This window comes from Oncorhynchus mykiss, chromosome 4 (assembly GCF_013265735.2).
Source record: "Oncorhynchus mykiss isolate Arlee chromosome 4, USDA_OmykA_1.1, whole genome shotgun sequence".
Classification (NCBI taxonomy): Eukaryota; Metazoa; Chordata; class Actinopteri; order Salmoniformes; family Salmonidae; genus Oncorhynchus; species Oncorhynchus mykiss.
This window is the reverse complement of record NC_048568.1, coordinates 19,612,501-19,638,154: the sequence shown is the minus strand read 5'-3', so window position 1 is coordinate 19,638,154 and position 25,654 is coordinate 19,612,501. Positions and strand designations below refer to the sequence as shown.

Below are 25,654 nucleotides of genomic sequence, written 5' to 3'. Positions count from 1 at the left end.
CTCATTCAAATCAGAAAGGCCACTAGCATTTTCCATCCAGTTTAGTATGCCAGCTGACACACTTCCCTCCCTTCTACTAAATGGTCATTGGTCATTGGTTTGTCTGCTGATCTACACAATCATGAGCTAGAATTTTAACGGGTGAGTAATGACTGCTTTACAGCAAATGACTGATTGAATTTATGAAATAGATAAGTTAGTATATGAATTTCACAGAGATCTGTTTCACACTCATTCTGCACAATGCTGTTTGAAGGGTCATACAGAGGCTTCCAAAAAGGTTCAAATGGTTATTGATATCACATTGAGTAACATAAATTATAAATTAATTATAAATTATTCAAATAACAATTGTGAGAAAAATGTTTTACAACTTGCCTACAAGACAGCAATCTATAATTATTAATGTATGGTCTGATTTGGTTGATAAGGGCCATTAGGGAAATTAACACTTTCCCCTAGAGCCATGTAAATAGCAATATGCTAAAGATATGCTAAGAGCAGGGGCAGGAAGTGATAGTCTCAAGTAAAAAAAGGCAAATATTTACTGTAGGTAGTCCTATAATATTATATAATATTTCTTCAATGAAACGTTTGCTTTAAAATCTAGAATAAAGTATATAAAACACTGTTTGATTGAACAGTGATCAATTCTCCATAAAGTTATAAAATGTCGTTGCAGTGACAGGTAGCATTTCACCTTTTGCACGGTTTGTGGCTATACAATGCAGAACAAACATGCAGAATGTGATGTGACTATAATATCAGATCACTAATATTACTAAAATGTTATATTGTTTTACATCGTTCATTATTATGATCCTGGGTTTATTGAATAAATTTCACTCCAATTAAGTTTTATTATGTGATGACCCAATCCAGATGCACTAGCCCAGCCAAAAACACAACCCAAAACAACGTCGGTTACGTCTCAACCTAAGGCTGTATGCGTATCAAGCATTTTTCTTCCCTGCTAGGCAATTGGGAGAAAAGCTGTTTGTTGCGTAGTAATGACTGTCTGTGTCTACTTCCTTCCTGCTTTTTGTAGTAGCCTACACTAAGCAAACAACAGCCTAGTAGCCTACTACGCCGAAGCGAGGTGTTGAAGAACTCAAAGGGTCATAAGAGCAAGTATTTTGGACACGCAGCGGGAGAAAAAGTTAATTTCTGGGAGAACTGGCCTTCCTTTTGCCTGTCCGGAAATAAGAAGATTGCGTGTTGTGTGAAGTTCGCTCAACAGGTATTGAATGTTCTGAGACGCGCTGGATAGCACTTTGTGCTGTACACATTCTCATCGGCTTTGATGGTTGGTCGGACAGCCACCCGTTCGATATTTCAGAACTCATAGAGGGGGTTTTATTAGGTGTCTGTTAGTACAAGGTAAGACACTCATCTTCAATGAGTCTGTTTGGTGTCTTTTTTAAACTTTCCAAGCAAATTGTCGGAATGAATTGAATTGCGTTGGTAAAAGCAATTTAGATAAAACGTTCTTTATATAACAGCGTTTTAGCCTTTATTTACAACCACGCTGCTCACCAAGATAGAAATGTGAAAAATGAACAAGTGATATGAGGTACTGTTGTATTTAGCTATTGACAACAAGGGAAAAAACGAACAGTTTTTGTTGTTACAATGTATCAACAATTTTGGAACTCTGTTACAACAACTGTAAGGATATAGCCCAGATACTGCTGATCATGATCATAATAAAATCATTAATAATAACAATAATACATATATTTATTATTATTGCTATTGTATCAAAGAAGGTCAGAGAAAATATTACTAGTGATAGTTGAGGCTTATAAACTACTGCACTTTTTCTCTTGGTTTCTTCTTGTTATTAGATGAGCTAAACTATTGATGTGGATTTCCTAAAGAATGTCATGATGGTTATGATCCAAACCCAGTAAGCATTTTATAACAATGGCAAGTTGAGCTTGCAGTAAAGCTCACATGCAGCTATAGATTACCACGTGTTTGACAGAGATATGTAGTTATTGTACTGGAGAGAATCTGCTTTATGTCATATGAACCAATTATTGTCAAAGTTAAACAATATATATAAATTAAACAAAACAAACTTGTAAATCGTTGAATATTAGTTCAATCAAGTCCCAAATGAAATTCAGCCACCGCAGTCCATTTATTGTACGGACTCGATTTATCTTTGGCAAATCCTCATGTTTTTTTTCCTTTTATTTGCGATGTTTGCAAATGTATTATTATTTTTTGCCTGGTCATACAAAGAGAGACAATAATTTGAGTTAGTCAATGCTGACTAAGTTCCAGGGAGGTGATGGAGAGTTCATGGGAACCATCACAGGTTATACTCCCTCTATAGAGGCTGGAAGTGCTACTTTGCCTCTGAGAGGTGTGGGTCTGACTGGGAGAGAAAGACGCTAAGTAGTTGGTCAGAATTTGACCTGTCCCCAGGCACCTGGCCAGAGGCACAGGGGTGTCCCTGTGAATGCCTGTTAAATAAATGTAACCTTTATTTCTCTAGGCAAGTCAGTTAAGAACAAATTCTTATTTACAATGACGGCCTGCCGGGGAACAGTGGGTTAACTGCCATGTTCAGGGGCAGAACAACAGGTTTTGACTTTGTCAGCTCGGGGAGTCAAACCAGCAACCTTTCGGTTACTGGCCCAACACTCCAACCACAAGGCTACCTGGCTGACATCTCCTGCCTGGCTCTTCTCCTCCTCTCTGCCTCCAATTGGTGGGGACTGGGGAGGCTTGTGTGGGGAGCCACACTGCAGCTGTAATTCAAGCATTATCCCACATGTTAACCAACATTTCAGTTTGAGGTGAACAGTAGTATTTTCTATATATTTTCTATTTTCTATTGTTGTTCCATGGTGTGTCAGTGTAACAATATAGATCTACTGTGGGCTTGTGCAGAATATAGACAAGGGTGCCATTTTCAAAGCAACTAAAACTCATTTAGAACCATTCATAGGAAAATCCAAAGCCCAACTCTGTCTGGTAAAGTATACAGGGAATAATTTTGAAATGTTAAGTCAATGTCTTGTTTGTGTAACATACATTCAGCAGGGATGATGATTTTCTGGGTTCTGATCCAGGGTGCCCTTTAAACAATACTTCTTAAATGTCTTGCATCAGCTCTTTTCCCTTAAAAGGGAATACTTGATGTGTTCTTCTCTCCCTGCCCCCTGAAACACTAATCTTGCAGTATTTCATATAAATGTAGCTTATACTTAATCTTTCCTTCTGTCTTTTATGTTTATTATGATTCACATATTTTCCAGAGACTCTAGTCACTGCAGTTAACCTACAGTAACAGTATCCCACTAGACAAACACTGGTTGAATCAATGTTGTTTCCACGTCATTTCAATGTAATTACGTTGAACCAACGTGGAATAGACGTTGAATTGACATCTTTGCCCAGTGGGATACTTGTTTCTAGATCCCTACATTTGAGCTCAGTCACAATATGCTTACTCACTCTCAAAATAGCCTACAAGCCTTGTTATGGGATTATTTCTTTTGACTGTTTTGTGTCACAGGTTAACTAAACCAACGTTATGTGATATAAAGATTCAGGAATGCAGTCTGAAAGTATTACGCTATTAATCACATTTCTGTCTCACTGAAGCGTAGACATAAATGGCCGTGTACATGTTCTCCTTCAGAAGCATATGTTTTAGGTATTTGGAATACACTCTGTATTTTGTCCAGCAGAAGACTTAAAACTGTATTTCCTCAAACGCTGCTGGACCTCATTCGCAGACAAAATGTGGGGGCTGCCCTAGATTAAAAAGAAAACTGAGTAGACAAGCACGTCATCAAAGAGCAAGGCCAAATAGACGTATCATTCCATTTCAGGAACATGTAGTTTACGGTAGAGAGCTACAGTGAATCTCTCTCTAAGACTAATGGCAACATGTATATCTATTATTGTGTCTCATTACATACAGTAGATTTTAAGTAAGAAAAGTTAAACTCTGGGTATTTTCTTAGCTAGAGAAAAAGCAAACACATTACTATTTCATGCAACATTGATTTGATTCTTGTATAGGCAAGTAATCCGCCTTGCCTTGGGAAGGAATGCTACCTTTGTGAGGGATTTGCTGGGTCATATTTTTAGAACAAAATGAAAGCTACACACTCATTAGTCCACACTCCACAGTGTGGGAAATAAGCTTTATTCTCATTCAAATGCAAGTCATATAATTTCAGCCTTTATTGAAGCTTTTACTGACTATGTTTTGTTTTTCCTCTCCAACAACTCTCCTCCATAGAAGATTCAGCAGGAAATTCCACCTCTCTTTTCACATACCCCACCAAATGCTATGGTGGTGTGTAGATGCCAGAGCACCAACCAGGACTAGAGCTAGATGGGAGAACATACTGACAGTACGAGTCTGATACTATGGCTGCTTATGCCCTGAGCAGTCTAATTATGATGAATAGCAACAATCTGAAGAGTGAGAGCAGCCCTCGGACTGGGAGGCCTGTGCTCCCTGTGCCAGACCGCTCCACCTACTGCCAACTCCTGGTGACTGGGGGCCCCTACAGCCCTGGCAGCCTGAGTCCTGGCTCCCCTGGGGGCTCCTTCGTCTTTCCCCCCTCTCCAGGCCCCAGCAGCCCCAGGGCCCGCTCCCCTTGCCGCCACCCTGATACCCTGGGGGTGATTGTGGGCAACCGTGTCCGCCGACTCAGCAGCAACGGAGATGATGAGGCCCCAAACGGGGAGGTGAAGCGCACAGTGCAGCTCCTGCAGATCCACCGGGAGCTCCTGAATGTGGAGGTCAACAAGAAGGTGGGTCTGTTCGAGGCCCAGATCTCTGGCCTGCGCACCCAGGTTCAGAACGCTGAGATCCAGCGCAGTCCTAGGGCCCCGCGCAGAACCGTGCCAGCCTCCCAGGCCAGTCAGCCCACACAGGTGCCCACACTCAACCCCCCACAGAGAGACTGCTCTCCAAGCATTCCCAAGGAACTCCAGAATGGGAAATTGTGTCTCCGCTCGGAGCAGGGAGTAACCGGGAATGGCAGAATAGAAAATAGCACGGCTGACCCAAATACAGAACAGGGAAGTCTGCTTGTGAAGAAATCAGCAGGAACTTGGTCCCAAGCTGACAGTTCAGCAAGCAGTCACTCCCCAAGTTCACTGAGGATTGGCAGCTTCTTGGCAGGCAGTGACAGTGAGCACCCTGTGGAGAGGGCCCAGACCTGCCTGACAAAGGCAGGAACGGAGCCAATGGAAACCCAGCTGCAAGCAGCCTCGGCATGGGCTGACAGAGAGGGGAGCTGCCCAGAGGTGGGGACCACCATCCCAGCCGTCATAGTAACGGACCACGGGATGGAGGCCCAGGGAGAAGGCTGTGATCTGAGCAGCGAGCCCCAGCACAGCCCCAGATCATCCCGAGCCCTGAGGAAGCTGTCCTCCTCCTCAGCCTCTTCCACAGGCTTCTCCTCCTCCTGGGAGGAATCAGAGGACGACATCTCCAGCGACCCGGAGAGAGCCGAGGGACTGTCACCTGCCCTCCTTAACACCCAGCAGAAAGCTGTGAGTAACTCATTTTTATTAAGGAACAAACTCATTCATTATTTAGTCTGTCACTAATCAATGTATATTCTCTTTCACATTGAATGGGTAGATAGATAGAAATCAAATTTTACCCAAAACATTTGGTTTATTGTTCAATGAAATAGGGACTGAAGTTAATAATTCAAGTTTTAAGAAAGCTATTTAGGTAATTGGGAAATTCTGTTTTGACACATTTAAGTGGCATATGTAGGTCCGTGACACTCCCATCTCTAAATTAACTTGTACGTTTGCTAGAGGGCCTCTCTTCCTCAAGTTCTTTGTCACACGGCACTCTTGCAACAAACCGATCCGCTTCCTCCCTGAATAACGGTTGACATTCTCACTAACAAAGGTACTTCTGTGTCCCGTTGTCAACCTCAGAGACTATGACTCTGACCGCTGTTGGACGTTCTTCAAAGAGAAGGCTTCTGGCATGGTTTATATATGAGGGGATGTGTATACAGGTGTAGGATCTTCATATGACCAGTTTTTCACAGCAGGAAAATAATCCTGCAGCAACAGGAAATGCAAATGATTGTGTGGATTATAATTAATGGCCATTTTTGTGGGTGTTGACACATTTTCAGTTAGGGCAAATAAAGTCTGAAATATTTAGGGGAAATTACAAACTTTAGAAGCCTTTTAAACCTAAAATACATTACAAGTTGGCATTTCCTACTGTTCAGGACATTTCTTGCAACAACAGGATGATCCATTTAAGATCTTACATCTGTACGTTAAGGGAAGAGTTTGCTTTAAAACAATGCACCAGGATTTGCTTACCCTAAGTGTTAGGACCAATAAATGTCATTAGTGGTGAGTGTGCTACTGCTGGGTGGTCTGAGATATTAATTACAATATACCTCGGAAATCATCTTTGAGAATTTGTCATCTCATTAAAACCTCCTTGGCCTGTCTACGTCTGACGTCTGACCTTATGTCTGAGATGCGTCACTGATTACCGCCATCACAGTGTTGTGTTGCTGGGTTGCAGCTGGAGCACACACACAGACACAGGCCTCCAGTGGCAGACTAAAGTGGCAGGATGAGGATAATGTGCTCCACATGCTGTACGGGACGTGTGCCAGTAGATCCATGTGATGTCTTGTCTGGGATAAACAAGTAAATCAGAGGGAGAAAACACTTCATTGTGCCCATCTGGGCTGACCATAGCAAACAAAATAAATATATGAATGCAGAGCACAGCCGCAAGGCCTAGATGGCCCAGATAGCCTTGAAGTTAAGTGAATGGAACTGTGCTGGTTTTGTGAAGGCTGTTTACACTGTAATTGATTTGCTTTGGAGATGAATGTGTTGCTTTTATGTATCCATGACAGGGAGGCAGTCCTCTTTTACTGGCCTATGTCTGAGGAAAGTGTCAATCCCAGAAAAAGAGAAAATACACTTAGCAAGCTACTTGATGATGATAGATGGCAGAACCATTACCCAGGAGACCTCTGCTTATTATTGAGCGATATTATCTTGACCTTAATGATACACTGATCTGTAATTGATATATTGCAGTGAACTCAGATTGGTGGTTAAGGTGTTTGGAGTGCACACAGGAGAAATTGACCCAGCTGGAAAGGGCATATTTTATTTTATAATGCCATTTTTTGTTACTTTCCAAATAGTTCAAGTTAACTGGGTATAAATAGTAGGTTTCTGGAGTCTATTGGCTATAGTTTATACTTACTTTTCACAGTATTCTCTTATAAGGAATTAGTTATATGTGGGTCGTTTCACCAATTAGGTGCCTTTGGAGTAGTGTAACTTGTTGAGATTGTTTTTGTTGCTTTATTTCACCTCATTTTAACATTCAGTCATAAAAAGCACGTTCCCATCTCAAGAGGTCAAAAAATATATACTATAGTAACTGCCTATTAAGTGCCAATTAAAGTTGACCATAACAGGTTTGACTAGTTCCTCTTAAATCATCCATAAATCCCCTTGTGACAGGGGAAATGGAAGCTTATTTTGTGCAACAGGGATGGACAATTGAATGCAAGCGTCACAACAAAATGTTGATCGTTAAAACATTTCTAGCCTTTCTTATCTATGGGTAACAGGATTACTGTGTTATGTTCAAACCGCTCAGGTTTCCACCACAAAACACCAGAAAATGTCCAAAAAGAGTAGAACCAGCTCACCTGCTTTTATACTGTGATTTGACTATTAGATGTTCAATGTTTCTTTTGAAAAACAAACATTTAAAAAGGAATAGTTTCACCATATTAAAACGAGAGTTCAGTTCATGTAACAAGGTTGACCTTGGAATGAGGGACAGGTTTTTTTCCCCCCAACTTTAAAATCAATCAGTAATAACATTAAATACATAATCATCTTTGGAAATGACTTTGTCAAAGCAGCAAAATAACTAGGGCTTTACAGTCATGGTGAAAACTTGGATAAATGTTGGGGTCAAGATCATAAAGTCACAGAGGATGCAGAGTGACATGTCAAAAAGCTGCATTTTGGAACTCTAGCAAGTCTATTCATATAGAAAATCTGACTTATTGAATTGACCATGTGGTCTATATTAAATGTAGACTCGAAATGACGTTGCCATGTGCAGCACCGAAGATATTGAGACGAGCGAGACGGAAGACTTTGCTCTCACACATTGTATCTGCACATGTGTATGGGTTCTCTTCACATTGTTCCAGCGTGGTAGCCACGGAGACGTTAAACCTCGCGCTTCAACACCTTAAGTTGTTGTGGAAATTGACATTATGAATGTCCCTAGGCAGGTAGTATTGTTTACACACAGACTGAAAACCTTCTAAGCACTTCAACATGTTCTAGCATCTGCCCCCTTCCTTTCTTAGTCACAGCAGTAGATTACACCAAAGTGATGGCAAATACCTTAAGTACAATACCAAACCATAGCCATGGGAAGTAGGGTGCTGATTGTGCTGCAGTATTTTTTTAATATATATATATATACAGTGCCTTGCGAAAGTATTCGGCCCCCTTGAACTTTGCGACCTTTTGCCACATTTCAGGCTTCAAACATAAAGATATAAAACTGTATTTTTTTGTGAAGAATCAACAACAAGTGGGACACAATCATAAAGTGGAACGACATTTATTGGATATTTCAAACTTTTTTAACAAATCAAAAACTGAAAAATTGGGCGTGCAAAATTATTCATCCCCCTTAAGTTAATACTTTGTAGCGCCACCTTTTGCTGCGATTACAGCTGTAACTCGCTTGGGGTATGTCTCTATCAGTTTTGCACATCGAGAGACTGACATTTTTTCCCATTCCTCCTTGCAAAACAGCTCAAGCTCAGTGAGGTTGGATGGAGAGCATTTGTGAACAGCAGTTTTCAGTTCTTTCCACAGATTCTCGATTGGATTCAGGTCTGGACTTTGACTTGGCCATTCTAACACCTGGATATGTTTATTTTTGAACCATTCCATTGTAGATTTTGCTTTATGTTTTGGATTATTGTCTTGTTGGAAGACAAATCTCCGTCCCAGTCTCAGGTCTTTTGCAGACTCCATCAGGTTTTCTTCCAGAATGGTCCTGTATTTGGCTCCATCCATCTCCCCATCGATTTTAACCATCTTCCCTGTCCCTGCTGAAGAAAAGCAGGCCCAAACCATGATGCTGCCACCACCATGTTTGACAGTGGGGATGGTGTGTTCAGGGTGATGAGCTGTGTTGCTTTTACGCCAAACATAACGTCTTGCATTGTTGCCAAAAAGTTCAATTTTGGTTTCATCTGACCAGAGCACCTTCTTCCACATGTTTGGTGTGTCTCCCAGGTGGCTTGTGGCAAACTTTAAACAACACTTTTTATGGATATCTTTAAGAAATGGCTTTCTTCTTGCCACTCTTCCATAAAGGCCAGATTGTTGTCCTATGAACAGAGTCTCCCACCTCAACTGTAGATCTCTGCAGTTCATCCAGAGTGATCATGGGCCTCTTGGCTGCATCTCTGATCAGTCTTCTCCTTGTATGAGCTGAAAGTTTAGAGGGACGGCCAGGTCTTGGTAGATTTGCAGTGGTCTGATACTCCTTCCATTTCAATATTATCGCTTGCACAGTGCTCCTTGGGATGTTTAAAGCTTGGGAAATCTTTTTGTATCCAAATCCGGCTTTAAACTTCTTCACAACAGTATCTCGGACCTGCCTGGTGTGTTCCTTGTACTTCATGATGCTCTCTGCGCTTTTAACGGACCTCTGAGACTATCACAGTGCAGGTGCATTTATACGGAGACTTGATTACACACAGGTGGATTGTATTTATCATCATTAGTCATTTAGGTCAACATTGGATCATTCAGAGATCCTCACTGAACTTCTGGAGAGAGTTTGCTGCACTGAAAGTAAAGGGGCTGAATAATTTTGCAAGCCCAATTTTTCAGTTTTTGATTTGTTAAAAAAGTTTGAAATATCCAATAAATGTCGTTCCACTTCATGATTGTGTCCCACTTGTTGTTGATTCTTCACAAAAAAATACAGTTTTATATCTTTATGTTTGAAGCCTGAAATGTGGCAAAACGTCGCAAAGTTCAAGGGGGCCGAATACTTTCGCAAGGCACTGTATATATATAGCATGTCCTGCGTTGCATATAATCGATGAGGTGCGCATTCACAAAAAAAGGACTATTGCTCCAACGTGTACCTAACCATAAACATCAATGCCTTTCTTAAAATCAATACACAAGTATGTATTTTTAAACCTGCATATTTAGTTAATATTGCCTGCTAACATTAATTTCCTTTAACTAGGTAAATTGTGTCACTTCTCTTGCAACAGAGTCAGGGTATATGCAGCAGTTTGGGCCGCCTGGCTCGTTGCGAACTGTGTGAAGACTATTTCTTCCTAACAAAGACAGCCAACTTCGCCAAACGGGGGATGATTTAACAAAAGCGAATTTGCGAAAAAAGCACAATCGTTGCACGACTATACCTAACCATAAACATCAATGCCTTTCTTAAAATCAATACACAGAAGTATATATTTTTAAACCTGCATATTTATCTAAAAGAAATCCAGGTTAGCAGGCAATATTAACCAGGTGAAATTGTGTCACTTATCTGCGTTCATTGCACGCTGAGTCAGGGTATTTGCAACAGTTTGGGCCGCCTGGCTCGTTGCGAACTAATTAATTATGACATAACATTGAAGGAACAGCAATATTTAGACTTAGGGATGCCACCCGTTAGATAAAATACGGAACGGTTCCGTATTTCACTGAAATAATAAACGTTTTGTTTTCGAAATGATCGTTTCTGGATTCGACCATATTAATGACCAAAGGCTCATATTTCTGTGTGTTATTATGTTATAATTAAGTCTATGATTTGATATTTGATAGAGCAGTCTGACTGAGCGATGGTAGGCAGCAGCAGGCTCGTAATCATTTATTCAAATAGCCAGCAGCTCTTTGCAATGCTTCAAGCATTGAGCTGTTTATGACTTCAAGCCTATCAACTCCCGAGATTAGGCTGGTGTAACCGATGTGTAATGGCTAGCTAGTTAGCGGGGTGCACGCAAATAGCGTTTCAAACGTCACTCACTCTGAGACTTGGAGTAGTTGTTTCCCTTGGTCTGCATAGGTAACGCTGCTTCGAGGGTGGCTGTTGTCGATGTGTTCCTGGTTCGAGCCCAGGAAGGGGCGAGGAGAGGGACGGAGGCTATACTGTTACACTGGCAATACTAAAGTGCCTATAAGAACATCCAATAGTCAAAGGTATATGAAATACAAATTGTATAGAGAGAAATAGTCCTGTAAATACAATATAAACTACAACCTAAAACCTCTTATCTTGGAATATTGAAGTCTCATGTTAAAAGGAACCACCAGCTTTCATATGTTCTCATGTTCTGAGCAAGGAACTTAAACGTTAGCTTTTTTTTATATGGCACATATTGTACTTTTACTTTCTTCTCCAACACTTAACGAGCATTATTTAAACCAAATTGAACATGTTTCATTATTTATTTGAGGCTAAATAGATTTTATTTTATTATTATTATTTTATTTTATTACAGTTAAAATAAGTTTTCATTCAGTATTGAATAATTGTCATTATTACAAATTTAAATAAAAAATTAGTCCGATTAATCGGTATCGGCTTTTTTGGGGGGGGTCCCCCAATAATCGGTATCGGCATTGAAAAATCATAATCGGTCGACCTCTAGTACGGTTGCATTTTGGCTTTGTTTAGATGGATGAAACCAGTGGGCAGCATACAGACACCACCGGCTACAGACCTGCCTTAGAACTACACAGCTGCAAGTAAGATCTATTTGTTTAGATGATGGAGCGCAAAATATATGTAAATGACGTCATCATTTCCTCAATCAACGTTTGTACCGACAGCCTATTGAATAACCTATCACGGCTCCCCAACCCTGTTCCTGGCGTGCTAACGTCCTGTAGAATTTCACTCCAACCCCAGTTGGAACTAACCCGATTCATTTGATAAACCAGCTAATTATTTAGAATCAGGTGCGCTAGATTAGGGTTGGAATGAAAACCTACAGGATGGTAGCTCTCCAGGAACAGGGTTGGAGAGCCCTGTAGAAAACATGTATAAAATGCATCCTCCAATTGCAACGTCTGCCAATGCTCACACATATTGTCTCAAGAAAATGTTGTACAGTGCATAGCAAAACATTCTAAAAACCTGTTTTGCTTTGTCATTATGGGGTAGTGTGTGTAGATTGCTGAGGGAAAATGTATTTAATCCATTCTAGAATAAGGCTGTAATGTAACAAAACTTGGAAAAAGTCAAGGGGTGTGAATACTTTCCGAAGGCACAGTGTTTTTAGTACCCTCCAACACCAAGTTAGGCATACCTCATTTCAAAATAGGCCATCATCACTGTCAATCATGAATGATAATGATTTACGTTTTACTGGTGAAACTGCATCTGCATGCCAATCATTTGATTGATCTCAATCAGTTTCATGCATTTCGATCTTCTTGAATTGCTGTTTTATGAGCGAATTAGAGCAAATTATGTTAACAAACTATTAAGCGTTCTTGTATTTTGTTTCAATCAAAGCATAATGTATATCCTGCATAGTGGCTCTGAGTTTTGGCACGTGATCATTTTTTGGGGACTATTCAGCTTCAGCTAACCATCCTAAAATGTCATTAGAAATGAGGTGTTTTGGTGGAACAGTAATGTTATAGGCCTGCTATGCTGTTCGGTTCTGTTATATTAAATTCTAATTCATCGTAATGTGATCTTGCGAGACATTGCTTCAGCTTTGATCTAACTTGACTAAACGAGCACCATTGTGAGAAGTGATTATCTTCTGTAATAATGATAATAATAATAATTATAATAATAAGTGATGAGGGCTATTTGGTGGAGGCAACAGATCTTGATGAGTGTTATTTTACACGATTGGAGCACCCATCGTGGTTCTAAAAGGACTGTATTATATAAACTTTGATTTGATTAGCTTGAACACATGGTTACAATATACCCGATCACAGAATAAAAGAAAACAGAGGGCTGAACTATGAATTCATATAATTTATTTGCAGATATTTAATCATCAAATCAATGGATGAACATAAGTATTGACCATAAATCGTTACTACGTAGAATTGCAAGAAAATTTGTTTTAAAACAGCCATAAAATGTAAAGACCGCAGCCGGACAGGAGAAGCAGGTACGGGGAGTCAAACGTTTATTCAGGAACAGACAAAGAACATGACAGGAGCAGCGTCAGCACACGGGTAAACAAGGACATATGACAAACATCAATCCCAAAGCAGGGAACAGAGCTAGGGAACAGACAGATATAGGGAAGGCAATAACACAAGTAATAGAGCTGAGTCCGATGAGTGCAGATGCCCATGACAGGGATAGGCAGGTGTGCGTACTGATGGTGAGTCGATTGCGTAATCCTCGGGAGCCTGGTGCCCTCGAGCGCCAGGGGGAGGAAGAGCGGGAACAGGCATGACAATAAAATCAAGCTTTTGGTGTGGTGTATTCATGCATCCCAATAAACTAGAACCTAAAAGCATTATTACCTCCAACTTGGCCCAATTCATGTTTTCAATTTCCCACCCTGACATAGCCTACCTTAACGGGCCCTGCGTCTCAACCAATAGTCAATATAGGTTAAAGATCCAAAGCAGAGCTACAGCAACTTGGGCTTTACAGTGGCCACTCTGGTTTGCGTGTCCTCTGCAGAATGGTGCAGCTGTAACCAAATGGTCACATATCGTTCTGGGTTCCACTGCGCAAGAGCAGATCGGTGGAGTTTTATAAACATCAAGGCAGACAGGTGATTTTTTTTCTTCTTTTTTTCTATACATTCTGAAGTTGTCAAGTCTCCAATGGGCCTCTGCATTGCACACATGTAGCCTACAGTTATTCATAATTCACCATAAGAAAGGGAAGAAACCACTATTTACCTACCTCTAGGCTGCTGTAGTCTACATATTTATTTGGTTTGTCATTGTATCGTTTTTCATGAAATTTGTGGTAATTAAATATAATTTATTTAGAATTTATCCCCCCAAAATGTCATGCTCTCTCACGCTCCCCCAGCACTACGTATCTGATTACTTGTGAAGCTAAGGCAGCTGCACTGCACTATTTCATCAATAAAAATATATATTTTGGGGGGAGAAAATTATTTGTCGCGAGCCCCCTTCCCCCCTCCCCGCAAATAAAATCGCAGCACCCCCGACCCCAAACTACTTCCCGTGGCTATGCACCAAACCTATTGTAAGATGCCTCTTTAGTCAGGAGCCGTCTGCTCTGCCTCCAATGAGGTTTCCTAATCCCAACAACAAAAATAAAGCAAGTTTATCACTAAACAGTATCAGTCAAAAGTTTGGACATACCTAGTACTCATTCCAGGGTTTTTCTTTATTTTTTTACTATTTTCTACTTTGTAGAATAATAGTGAAGACATCAAAACTATGAAATAACATATATGTAATAATTTGGTAACAAAAAAAGTGTTAAACAAATCAAAATATATTTTATATTTGAGATTCTTCAAAGTAGCCACCCTTTGCCTTGATATAGAAGGTTTGTCCAAACTATTGACTGGTACCGTATATATGGCCTATTATATATTTGTTACTAAATAGTAATTATAGCTCTATTGTTTATATTATCAAGCATTCAGATGGCTTTTTATAGTCTGGATGCAAATCTAATGCTTTAGCCAAGTTCTTTGTCATGGGTTATTGAGCTTATTAGGAAGGGGTTCTCTGGGCTGCGGGCACTGTGACACCCATCTGGAACCATGTCACGGTGGTGTCTCCTTTTCCTGTGTCGACCAGAGGAGGGAAGAGCCCTGCGCGCTACAGCACAGTGTAGCCTTGCTAGAACTGCAGTGCAGATGATGCAGGCTTGCGGTTGCCTGTTGCAACAGGCACAATAACAAATGCCCAGGGGAGCTGCTGTCTACAATGTGGTGCAGTCAGGTGTTTCTCTAGCGTTGTCTAGCTCCCTGTTGTCCGAATTATCTATCTAAAATATTATTACTCACGTGATAGAATATATACATATTTGAATGATATCTTCGTCTTGGGCTGTGGCCAGTTGTTTTTTTCTAACATCCGGCTTGATATTTTTCTGTGAATTGAAGTTCACGTCAAGTCCAGGGATAGTCCTGCATGGCCAGACTCAGGAAGACTGAAGATCCAGGGGTTCCCCATTGGAAACTACATGGAGCGTTATCTGTTGTTTTTGCAGTTTGTTGTTGTTCTTGTTGTTAATGATGCATGGGATGGCAGTTTAAAGGGCTGGGTAGCTAATAAGGCTGCATTTAGTGATGGCAGCTTCCTGTCTCCAACAGGAAGGATGAAGGGGGCTTATCACAACCACATGGCTGGACATGCTGTTGTGGTGCCTGGGTTATTAGCAGAATGGTGACACTCACTCAACACAGCTGGGTAACAGTTCAGACGAGTTCTAATGAGAGAGATTGACACCTTTTTTATATTATTGTTGTTGTGCTTTCCCTTGAACTCAGTGAGAGGGACGTCAGCAGTGATGTGAACCAAATACGCACACACACATTTCACACACCCACATATACCCCAAAAGCGAACTTTAATTTAGGTGAAGGATCTTGAGGGTTCAGAGCAATGGAAAAAGTAACACCCCTGTGGTAGCCTGTTGCCTGGGAGACCATGTGACGTCAAGCGAGGCCTGCTTCAAACAGCTGGGTTCTGTGTGCGCGTGTGTGTGTGTGTGTGCGCGCGTTCGTGTGCATGTGTGTGTGTGTGTGTGTGAGAGAGAGAGAGAGAGAAGTGCTGCTAGGAGGGAGGGACCCGCTTTCTTATGCATGAGACAGGAAGTGCAACAATTTTTACATTCCCCCTCTTTTAGGTTGTATGAGGCTGACCCTAATACTCCATGGCAGAGCAGAGAGCTTAGCCTGGCTGGTTGGGTACCCACTAAAGGGAAAGTATCAGTGGACTCCTAATCAGTGTTTTTGTTTGCTATCTCACTCTGTCGAGATAGAACGACAATTGCATTTCTCAAGTGGCGTGTTGGCGGTTGTACTCTACTTATAGTAGTGGAGATTCCTTACTAGTTCTATATCTATGCCCGTTGTGTTATGAATGGTTTGTGAGTAATTGCCACTCAATCAACAACCTTGTGTTTAGAATTGCTAAACCTGTTGGATCCCCTTGTATAGCTGATGCTGCCTGCCACACAATTACCTACAGTGACATGTTGAACTCTAGTAAATAAGCAGAGAGGTGTTGCTTTGATGCTCTCTGCATAGATGTCTTCCTTTAAGGTGATTCATAGAAGTTGATTCACAGCCTCTCCTTTTATGTCTATAAACCACCTCCCATCTTACTAGCACAGTATACTATACAGATACAGGATCTTAATTTGACCGGTTTCTCGTAGCAGGAAAATAATCCTGCAGCAACAGGAAATGTGGATTATTGTGTGGATTATAATCAATGGACATTTTTAAAGGGATTGATACATTTTTTTTGTCTGAAATGTTGAAGTGGAAATTACAAACTTTATAAACCTTTTTAAAACGTGAATACACTACAAGTTAACCTTTCCTGACAACAAGGTGATCAAATTAAGATCCTACATCTGTAGGTATAGTAGATGAATCTTATCCCTGGTGCTAGCTCACTGGAATGTCTAAATCTCACTGTTATTGAAGGAACAGCAATGGTGTGCATCAAACAACTCTCATTACATTGAAGCAAGTCATTTACCCAGCATGGGACCAAAGTAGGACATTGAGTCCTCTAGGATTGTTATTTACACGTTTCCACATGTCTACATGTCTCAGGGTATCAGCATAATAAAGAGAAGGCATGATGTCAGAAGAGGCCTGTTAAAGGATTCCCTTGTTTATGGCCCATTGCCAGTAGCTAGGTCTTTGTCTGTCTGTGTAGCTAGGTCTCTGTCCGTCTGTCTGTCCTGCTTCTGTATGGTTACTGCTGTGATGCTGCTGTGGGAAGACTAAAGCTGGATGAACTTAGGTCACATTCTCAGGCTTTGCACATGGTTAGTATATAGGATGCAGAGTTATAACACGTTCACTGTTATTACATTCTTCAGAACCTTTCACCTGAGGATTAGAGATGAAAGTATACTTAAGTGAATTTGTTTCTCATTTAGTAGAAGAGTGGTGAGATCAATACCATACAGTAATATGACAGAAACCTTTTGCGTGTTTGAAGAGTGGCTGGATGGACGTGAACTTTTTTCAGATAAAGGTCAGACAGACATATACATAGATCTTATTGGCCAGTGGAAAGTGTCTTATCTTCACAAGATCTATCTTTTTTTGTCACTCTATAATTTTTTTGTCGCAGATGTGGAAAATACTGTCGCCACCAACAAGCCCCCACCACTTTCCTGTCTCTCTGACAGAGGTTCCTCTTCAGGGGTTAAAAACCACTTCCTCCCTGTGCTCGGCGCTGTGCTCAGTGGAAACTTTAACAACACCAATGAGGTGGAGGAGTCGCTGAAGAGCGGCATCCCTTTCCTCCTGCTCAATATAGAACACTGCCTGGGTCTATTTTATCAGAACAATAGCACGACGCAATGAGGTTACGTGCTCTCCCCACGATTACGGTTCTGCCTCTTCCGGTCCCCAACTAACAAACCCGCTGGGGCTTTTGATAACATGCTTGTAGAATGGCTGGAATGGAGATAGAGGGATGGACGGATGTGAGAGGGGTAGAGAAAGAGAGTGATCTTCTGGCCCATGGCTGTCCTGAGAAGAGTAGCTGAAGATGTTTCACACCCAAAACAATTTAGTCAGGGCCCCTGTATACACTGGATGCCAAAACATAGGTTCATTCACTACAAATAAATGTCTTGCAGTATAATAGGGTGTATGACATGTATTCACTGGGGACATATATTCACTGGGATGGACTATGTTGAGAACGGCCGTAAACAAATCCCACCCCGTCATGGCTGTGGTTTATTCACAGTAGGATGGCACAGTCATACAGGATTAAGGGGAGAAGGGAGGATCTGTGGGCCTTTTATGATGGATGAAGACTGTGGAAAGTTTGTTGAGAGGTGATACTGAGAATGTGCCCGTGGCCTCTGCCCTGCTGTGTTGTTTGTTTTGTTATGTTCTATTTTGACTATTTACCTCCAGCACTGGCCATGTGATTCTCATCACTGAGCCAGTCCATTAGATTACTGTGACTGATGCATTGAGGAGCACTTCATATCCCAATTAAAGTGATAAAATCCAAATGCCATGAGGTCGACTACAAATCACCAGATCTTTCTGTACTGAGGATGTGATTGAGGAACAAAGGGCACAGTGTATGTATTTGGAAGCACAAAGTCAAAGGCCCTGAACGAAATGAGCAAAATCTACTTTTGAACAACAACTATCTACATCTACTATCTTCCGAAGAAAATTAATGCTGCTTGCCTGCTGTGCTAGGATGAGGGTTGCAAAGTTACCGGAATCTTCTGTAATTTTGGTAATTAACAGAAAAATCTATAGCAATATATTGTAATTTTGGTAATTTATACTTGAATAACTTAACTTTTTTTTAAAAATGATTCATAAATAGTATTATTATTTTTTCATCTGTGTCCATATTGTCCTTGCGTTTCTAGTAGATAGACCATATGGTTCAAGAGAAAATAGCCTAATTAATGATGAAAACATCTAATCAACACTGACTTAATTTTAAATAAACTCTTCCACTACTGACTTTTTTCACAACTGCCACCAGTTTGAAGCCAAGACATTGATAACAAATACATATTGACAGGGGTGCAACTTTGGTTTTAGAAGTGGGGAGGGCATTTTTTAAATGATTTATTATTTAACCTTTATTTAACTAGATACAGTGCATTCGGAAAGTATTCAGACCGCTTGACTTTTTCCATATTTGGTTACATTACAGCCTTATTCTAAAATTGATTAAACAATAACCCATAATGACAAAGCGAAAACAGGTTTTTAGAAATTGTAGCAAATGTATTAAATATAAAAAAAACATCAGATTTACATAAGTATTCAGACCCTTTACTCAGTACCTGGAGGACCTTTGGCAGTGATCACAGCCTCGAGTCTTCTTGGTTATTGTTGGGGGGAATCTAAAGCTAATTTCCTGCATTTCTACACAATCCAATATGACCCATTGCCCTTCTAGCTGTCTCTATTTAAAACTACAAAAAGTAAGCAAAAATGCCCCCAGTCACCAAGCTAGGTAAGATATAATTGTTAAATATGTTTCTTGTGGGAAGCTCCTACAGACCACCAAGTGCTAACAGTCAGTAGCTGGATAATGTGTGAAATGCTTATGTTAATGTATGTGATATACAGTATGTGGTATACTTTCTGGGTGATTTAAATATTGAATGCCTTTCATCAAGTTGCCCACTCAAGAAAAGCTTCAAACTGTAAGCAGTGCCGGCAACCTGGTTCAGGCTATCAGTCAACCTACCAGTGTAGTTACAAAAAGCACATTAATTAAATCATCAAGATGTATTGATCACATCTTTACTGTTGCAGCAGAAATTTGCTTTAAAGCAGTATCCAAATCCATCGGATGTAGGAAAACCAAAGTTCCAAAGGCTGGGCCTAATATAATGTATAAGAGGTATGTATGTAGTGATTCCTATGTTGCTAATGTAAATAATATTTGTTGGTTTGTGGTGTGTAATGAGGAGCAACCAGATGCTCCAGTTGACACGTTTATGAAATTGCTTATTCCAGTTACTAATAAGCATGCACCCATTAATGACTGTAAAAACTGTTAAATTCCCGTGTATTAATGAGGAATTGAAGGAAAAAAATGATGGCTGCACAACCGATTGGCAAATGGACTGCAAATTGAGAAAACATGTGACTAAACTGAATAAAAAGAAGAAGAATCTATACTATGAAAAATGTATAAATGATATAAAGAATGGCAGTACAAAGCTTTGGAGCACTTTAAATGACATTTTGGGAAAAAAGGCAAACTCAGCTCCATCATTCATTGAATCAGATGGCTCATTCATCACAAATCCCACTGATGTTGTCAATTATTTTAATTATTTTTTCATTGGCAAGATTATCAAATGTAGGCATGAATGGCCAGCAACAAACGCTGACACTACACATCCAAGTACTGGAAATGAAATTGATGATATAAAGATTGTGGGAGCTGTTTTGTTACACTTCAGTCCAGCTTTTGACATGATCGATCATAATGCAGGAAAAACGTATGTGTTATGGATTTACACTCCCTGCTATATTGTGGATAAAGAGTTACCTTGTCTCGCCTGCTCCCGCTCTCCCTCCCTGGCACTCGAGGGCACCCGGCTACCCATCTTTACACGCACCTGTCGCCATCATTACGTGCAGCAGCGCTCATTGGACTCACCTGGACTCCTTCACTTTGTTGATTACCCCCTGTATATCTGTCTGTTCCTCTAGGGTCTTCCCTGCGTCCGCATTAATTGTTGTTATGTGTTCCTGTCTAGACGCTGTTCCTGTTCCGTTTCACGTCCGGCAGCTATTAAACCTTCACTCCCTATACCTGCTTCTCATCTCCTGCGTTGATCCTTACATACCTGTCTAACAGAACACATAGGGTGTTCTTTAATGGAAGCCTTTCCAACATAATCCAGGTAGAATCAGGAATTCCCCAGGGCAGTTGTCTAGGCCCTTTTTTCAATCTTTAATTTTGAGTAAAGCCCGTGTGTCTATGTATGCGGATGACTAAACACTATATACATCAGTTACTACAGTGAGTGAAATCACTGCACACTTAAAGTTAGTTTCAGAATGGGTGTCAAGAAATAAGTTAGTTCTAAATATTTCAAAAACTTAAAGCATTGTATTTGGGACAAATCATTCACTAAATCCTAAATCTCAGCTAAATATTTTATTATATAATGTGGAAAGCAAGTCGAGGTGACTAAACTGCTTGGAGTAACCCTGGATTGTAAACTGTCAAGGTCAAAACATTTTGATACATTAGTGGCTAAGATGGGGAGAAGTCTGTCCGTAATAAAGCGCCGCTCTGCCTTTTTTTCACAATCCCCAAGTCAAGAACAGACGATGGGATATGCACAGTACTACATAGAGCCATGGCTACATGGAACTCTATTCCACAGCAGGTAACTGACACAGGTAACTGATAAAAAACAGATACAAATACACCTTATGGAACAGCAGAGACACACACAGACACAGGCTTACACACACACACATGATAAGACACATACTCTGCACACACGTACACATTGAGTTTGTATTGTAGATATGTGATAGTAGAGTAGTAGCCTGAGGAAACACACTTAATGTGTTGTGAAAAGTGTTATGTCATGTAGTATTTTATTTTATTTTATATATAACTGACTTAATGTTGCTGGAACCCAAATGAAAATAAGAATGAACAAGATCAAAGATAATTCAATAATCGATATTGTGTTGCAACTTTAACAAATACCCTAACAAATGAACAAATCAAGTACAAAGACTTTTGATTGTCTTTATTAGTAAGACATCCTCTATATCAAATTTCCACCAGACCTCCCAGACAGCCCGAGCCGCCTGCATACCCGACCCCCGCCAATCTAATCAATACCTCAACTCCCTCTCAACAAAATCCCCCCCCCCCCACACCTTTTTTAAAAGTATTCCCAAGGGAAAGGTTTGGAAACAAAAGTAAAAAATTATAATAACACATACACCTACACATTAACACACACAATTAATATCATAGGCCTAATAGTATTGTAGAGCTCTTTTTACTTGCACACAATATAGCTGGGTCGCCCCGTCCTACCCCTAAGGGTCCACCATCCTGCACTGCCCCAAACCCAACACACCCACTCAGCTTTAGGATCTTAGTGAAACATTCATTATTGGTTTTGGGTGTGTTATGCCAAGGCCAGAGTGACAACCCACAGGACGGCAGACCCCCAGGGCCAGGACCAAGCAGCCCAGCAGCTAGGGATTGCCTAAATAGGTATCTCCCCTGACGTGGGCATGTTTTTTTAATACAGACTCATTTTGTCGTACTGTTATTCCATATAAGGCATCCAGACCTTATGAAAGTTGCCCAGTATACCCCTAATCTTGTAAAAATCAAATCTAGCGATACATAACTTGACATTTCTGCCATCCTTTGTGACATTGTGGGAGGATAACCAACCTTCCAATTAATGGCAATGCATTTCTTAGATGCTTGGTTACACAGTTTCGTTTGATAAGTCTCCAGTATCAACAAAAACGGGGAGAAGGGAGAATCTGTAGACATGCTGAGGTAAAATACATACTCTGACAGAATTCAGCCAGCCTTCACAAGACCATAACATATGCAAATATGTCCCCTTTTTACACCTCCTGCAGAGGAAGTACATTTCTGAGTGCATGTTATTCAGATACACTGGCATATAGTACGTTCTACGGAGGGTCTTAAACTGCAGTCATTCATCATCATCAATAGCTTCTACCAGGTCTTCCTCACATTTTTGTTTTACATGCTTTGTGTCATTGGGAAAAGCATCTATCAACCCTTGATACCGTTTGGAAATCAATTTGAGGTTTTTCAGGCTGCCTTAAAATGGTTTCAATCTTTGAAACATCTGGCTTGTAAAGTGTTTGCTGCACAGAGAGAATAAAGTGCATCTGCAAAAAATTCCCCTCAGCTTCGTCACAGACTGGTCTTCCCTGGCTGCCTGTCCCTGCTGAGACTCATCACCATCTGGTCCTCCTAAGATGAGGCATGACAAATAATTAATAGTTGTATAGTTTAAATGACCATTATTCCCAGATCCAAGACTGTAGCTTTAAGCTAATGTACTGTAGCTAGTGTGGGGTCTACCAATCAACTCAAGATGGAAGTTTGTATCATTCACTGATTGTTAATATACTGCAAAATTCAACTGAGCTCCGTAGATTCGTCTTCCCTGGCTGTCTGACCCTGCTGGGACACCTGTCACCATCTGATCCTGCTAAGACATGATGATCATAGTGTTGTGTACCGACGGTGCACCATGACAGTGAAGCCTGTAGAGTTGTTGATTACAGTGTCAGTGTGAAAAGTAGGCAATTAGCTAGGGAAACTGACACATTTATAATTTTACATTGCTATACTGACTAATAAACTCACATTGCACAAAAAAATTATTATCGGTCTTCAATCATTTGGCCGCTGGTTTCATCGTTTGATTCAGGTCTAGTATGAATGAGGCAAAAATAATAACGTTACCTACTTTTGGCCAGCTTACTCTCTAATGGTACATCAACTGGCGAAAGCTAGCTAAGTTAATTTACTTCTGTTGAAATGGGACAGAAAGGCTACAAAATATTTCCATACAAACAACAGCTGTTAGGTAGCAATAATAGCCACCTCATATCATTATCTGAAAGATAGCTACAGGCTAGAGCTGGCTGGCTGTGGTAGCTACTAGCTAGCTAATTCACCTCAGTCGAGAGGGGATGAAACATTAGTAAGCTAATGTTACATGTCAGTTACACATCTAGCTCAGCACTGAGAATAAACACTAGTTGATTTTTCCTCTGTTAAGTTAATTAAACAGTGGTTTCCTTGCCAGCTACATCAGTCAACTAAAGAGTAGCCAGTTTCTGCTCTGCTTGCTTTTACAACTCTGAGAAAAGCGCAACACACACACAGACATCAGCTGCCTCTGTTCATCTCTCCCATGCTAGTCTTATGCGCCAGCCTGTCTGCACGCTGTATGGTGTCCGAGCGGTCCTAAATCCAGCCTCCAAACTGTCTACCCAACCGCTCTAAGGTGCCCACATGGTCCTAAAGCACACCAACACCGTTTTTAGTATAACAGTGCAATGATAAAATAGAGCGGGACAAAAATGCAATTTCTGAATGTGCATGGGGTGTGGGGTATGTCCCCAGTGAAAGTTGCGCCCCTGCATATTGACATAGTAAAATAAATACAAGTGTAAAAGTGTAAAAAAAAAAGGATATTTAATGCTGAAACCTTCATATTAAACACCAATGGTATTCACTACGTTGATTATTTATATTTAGGAGAATGTTTTACAGCTTTGTCATTCTTTTTAAAAATGTTTAATCATCTTATTTAATTATGTGATAATGCCACACAGAGGGCCAAAGATAATTACAGTGATAGTTTGAAGTACCACTGGATGTCTTGTGATAGAGTCTTGTGATGGATGTCTTGTGATGGAGTCCTTGAAAGTTACCAAAATTCTGGTAGTTCACTGGTAAACTTTGAAAGTTTCCAGTAATATACGCTCGCTTTGCAACCCTAACTAGGATGCAATGGCAACTTGCTTATACCTCTATTTACGCCTGGCACTAGGTGAGGGATTGTTTACCCAGGGTGCATTGCTGCAGCGTGGTGGATATGGTAGTAGGAAAGTATTGTGGTTTCACATGGTGCTAGCTGTGCTGTACTGCACTGAGCAGACTCTTATCTGTTATCTGACTGTGAGGTTGGCTCCAATGTTTGTCCTGTCTGTGAAATGAAGAGTTTAGATGTACAGACAGAAACTTGGGCTCATCAAATCATTCAAACCACATCACCGGGAGCCACGATCTGGAAGTGAATGTTGTGTGTAACATTTCTGCTTTGAGAGCACAAAGCAGGTTGAGAAAATAGAGAGAATGTATGCATAGGAGTTGCAAATGAGTTGAAGGACATTTTGCCCATAACCTTAACATTTAACTAACTTAGTTTGATTATGACCAATGCCCACAACTGTGACGTTGTCAAAGATACCCAATGATGTAGACTCAACTCATCTGAATACCTGGTGTTTGGCCTGGTACGACCTTATGTCTTTAACTAAAGAAATCTATTCAACCTCTGTCGAATTTAGTAGATCATTTGCGTATGTAAAACTGCCTCAATAACGTAATTGAAACAGATTGATACAGCAGAAACTACTCCTCAGTAGTATAGTCATGTAAATCTGTCTCTGAGTCTGCATGCAAATACCTGATTATCATGTGGTATGAGATTAAACCTTTTTCAGCTCTGCCTAATGACAGAGAGTGCATGGCCTCTAATGTCTGTGGACACTGGTTCATTATGTAATGCAAATAATACACAAGTATTCCATCAAAGATTTAATGTTGCTAGAAAGTAAACAATATATTCCACAAACAGGCCACAATATGCTATGATGGAAGTTGTTCCAATAAAGAAATTCCAGATTTCACTTGAATTGACAATTCTGTCAGATTTTGCCTCAAAACACCACTCTCCAGTGCTTGGCTTGGCTGCCAGAGTGGGTATAAGGAGAGGTATATTATGTTCTTCCTACATTTTGATCTTAGAGGAGATAATTATTTAGTCCAGAGAGGAGCAGTAGAGTTGGGGGAATCCATCATTCCAGGAATACAGGAAAAGGAAGTCTCACAGGGACAACTCACCCAAAATACGTCATACCACCGCAGTGACCTCAGATCCTCTCTGAAGACAACCCCAGAGACTACTCAGGAAAGGAGGTTGTGTAAATAGCCTATATATTATGGACTGCATTTGTTCTCTCTCTCTCTCTCTCTCTCTCTCTCTCTCTCTCTCTCTCTCTCTCTCTCTCAAAAATGTATTCTAGTACTGTAGTTAGCTAAACCATACGCTGTATCTGGATTATAAGAGCCATGCTAACAGAATCACTGT

General features: G+C 40.5%; 1 protein-coding gene across 2 annotated transcripts in view; it reads left to right on the top strand.

Annotated features, from left to right (window-relative positions):
* The first annotated feature begins 943 nt into the window (after window positions 1-943).
* The window catches only part of itpkb (inositol-trisphosphate 3-kinase B), a 53,993-nt gene continuing 29,282 nt past the window's right edge, over window positions 944-25,654 (top strand). The window contains exons 1-2 of one of the 2 annotated variants that reach the window (XM_021600491.2): window positions 944-1,240; window positions 4,268-5,535. In XM_021600491.2, coding sequence (XP_021456166.1) covers window positions 4,399-5,535 — 1,137 coding nt within the window. In that variant the 5' untranslated portion in view covers window positions 944-1,240; window positions 4,268-4,398. Of the gene's footprint in view, window positions 1,381-4,267; window positions 5,536-25,654 lie in introns of both variants that reach the window. The other variant, XM_021600490.2, reaches the window with a different exon arrangement.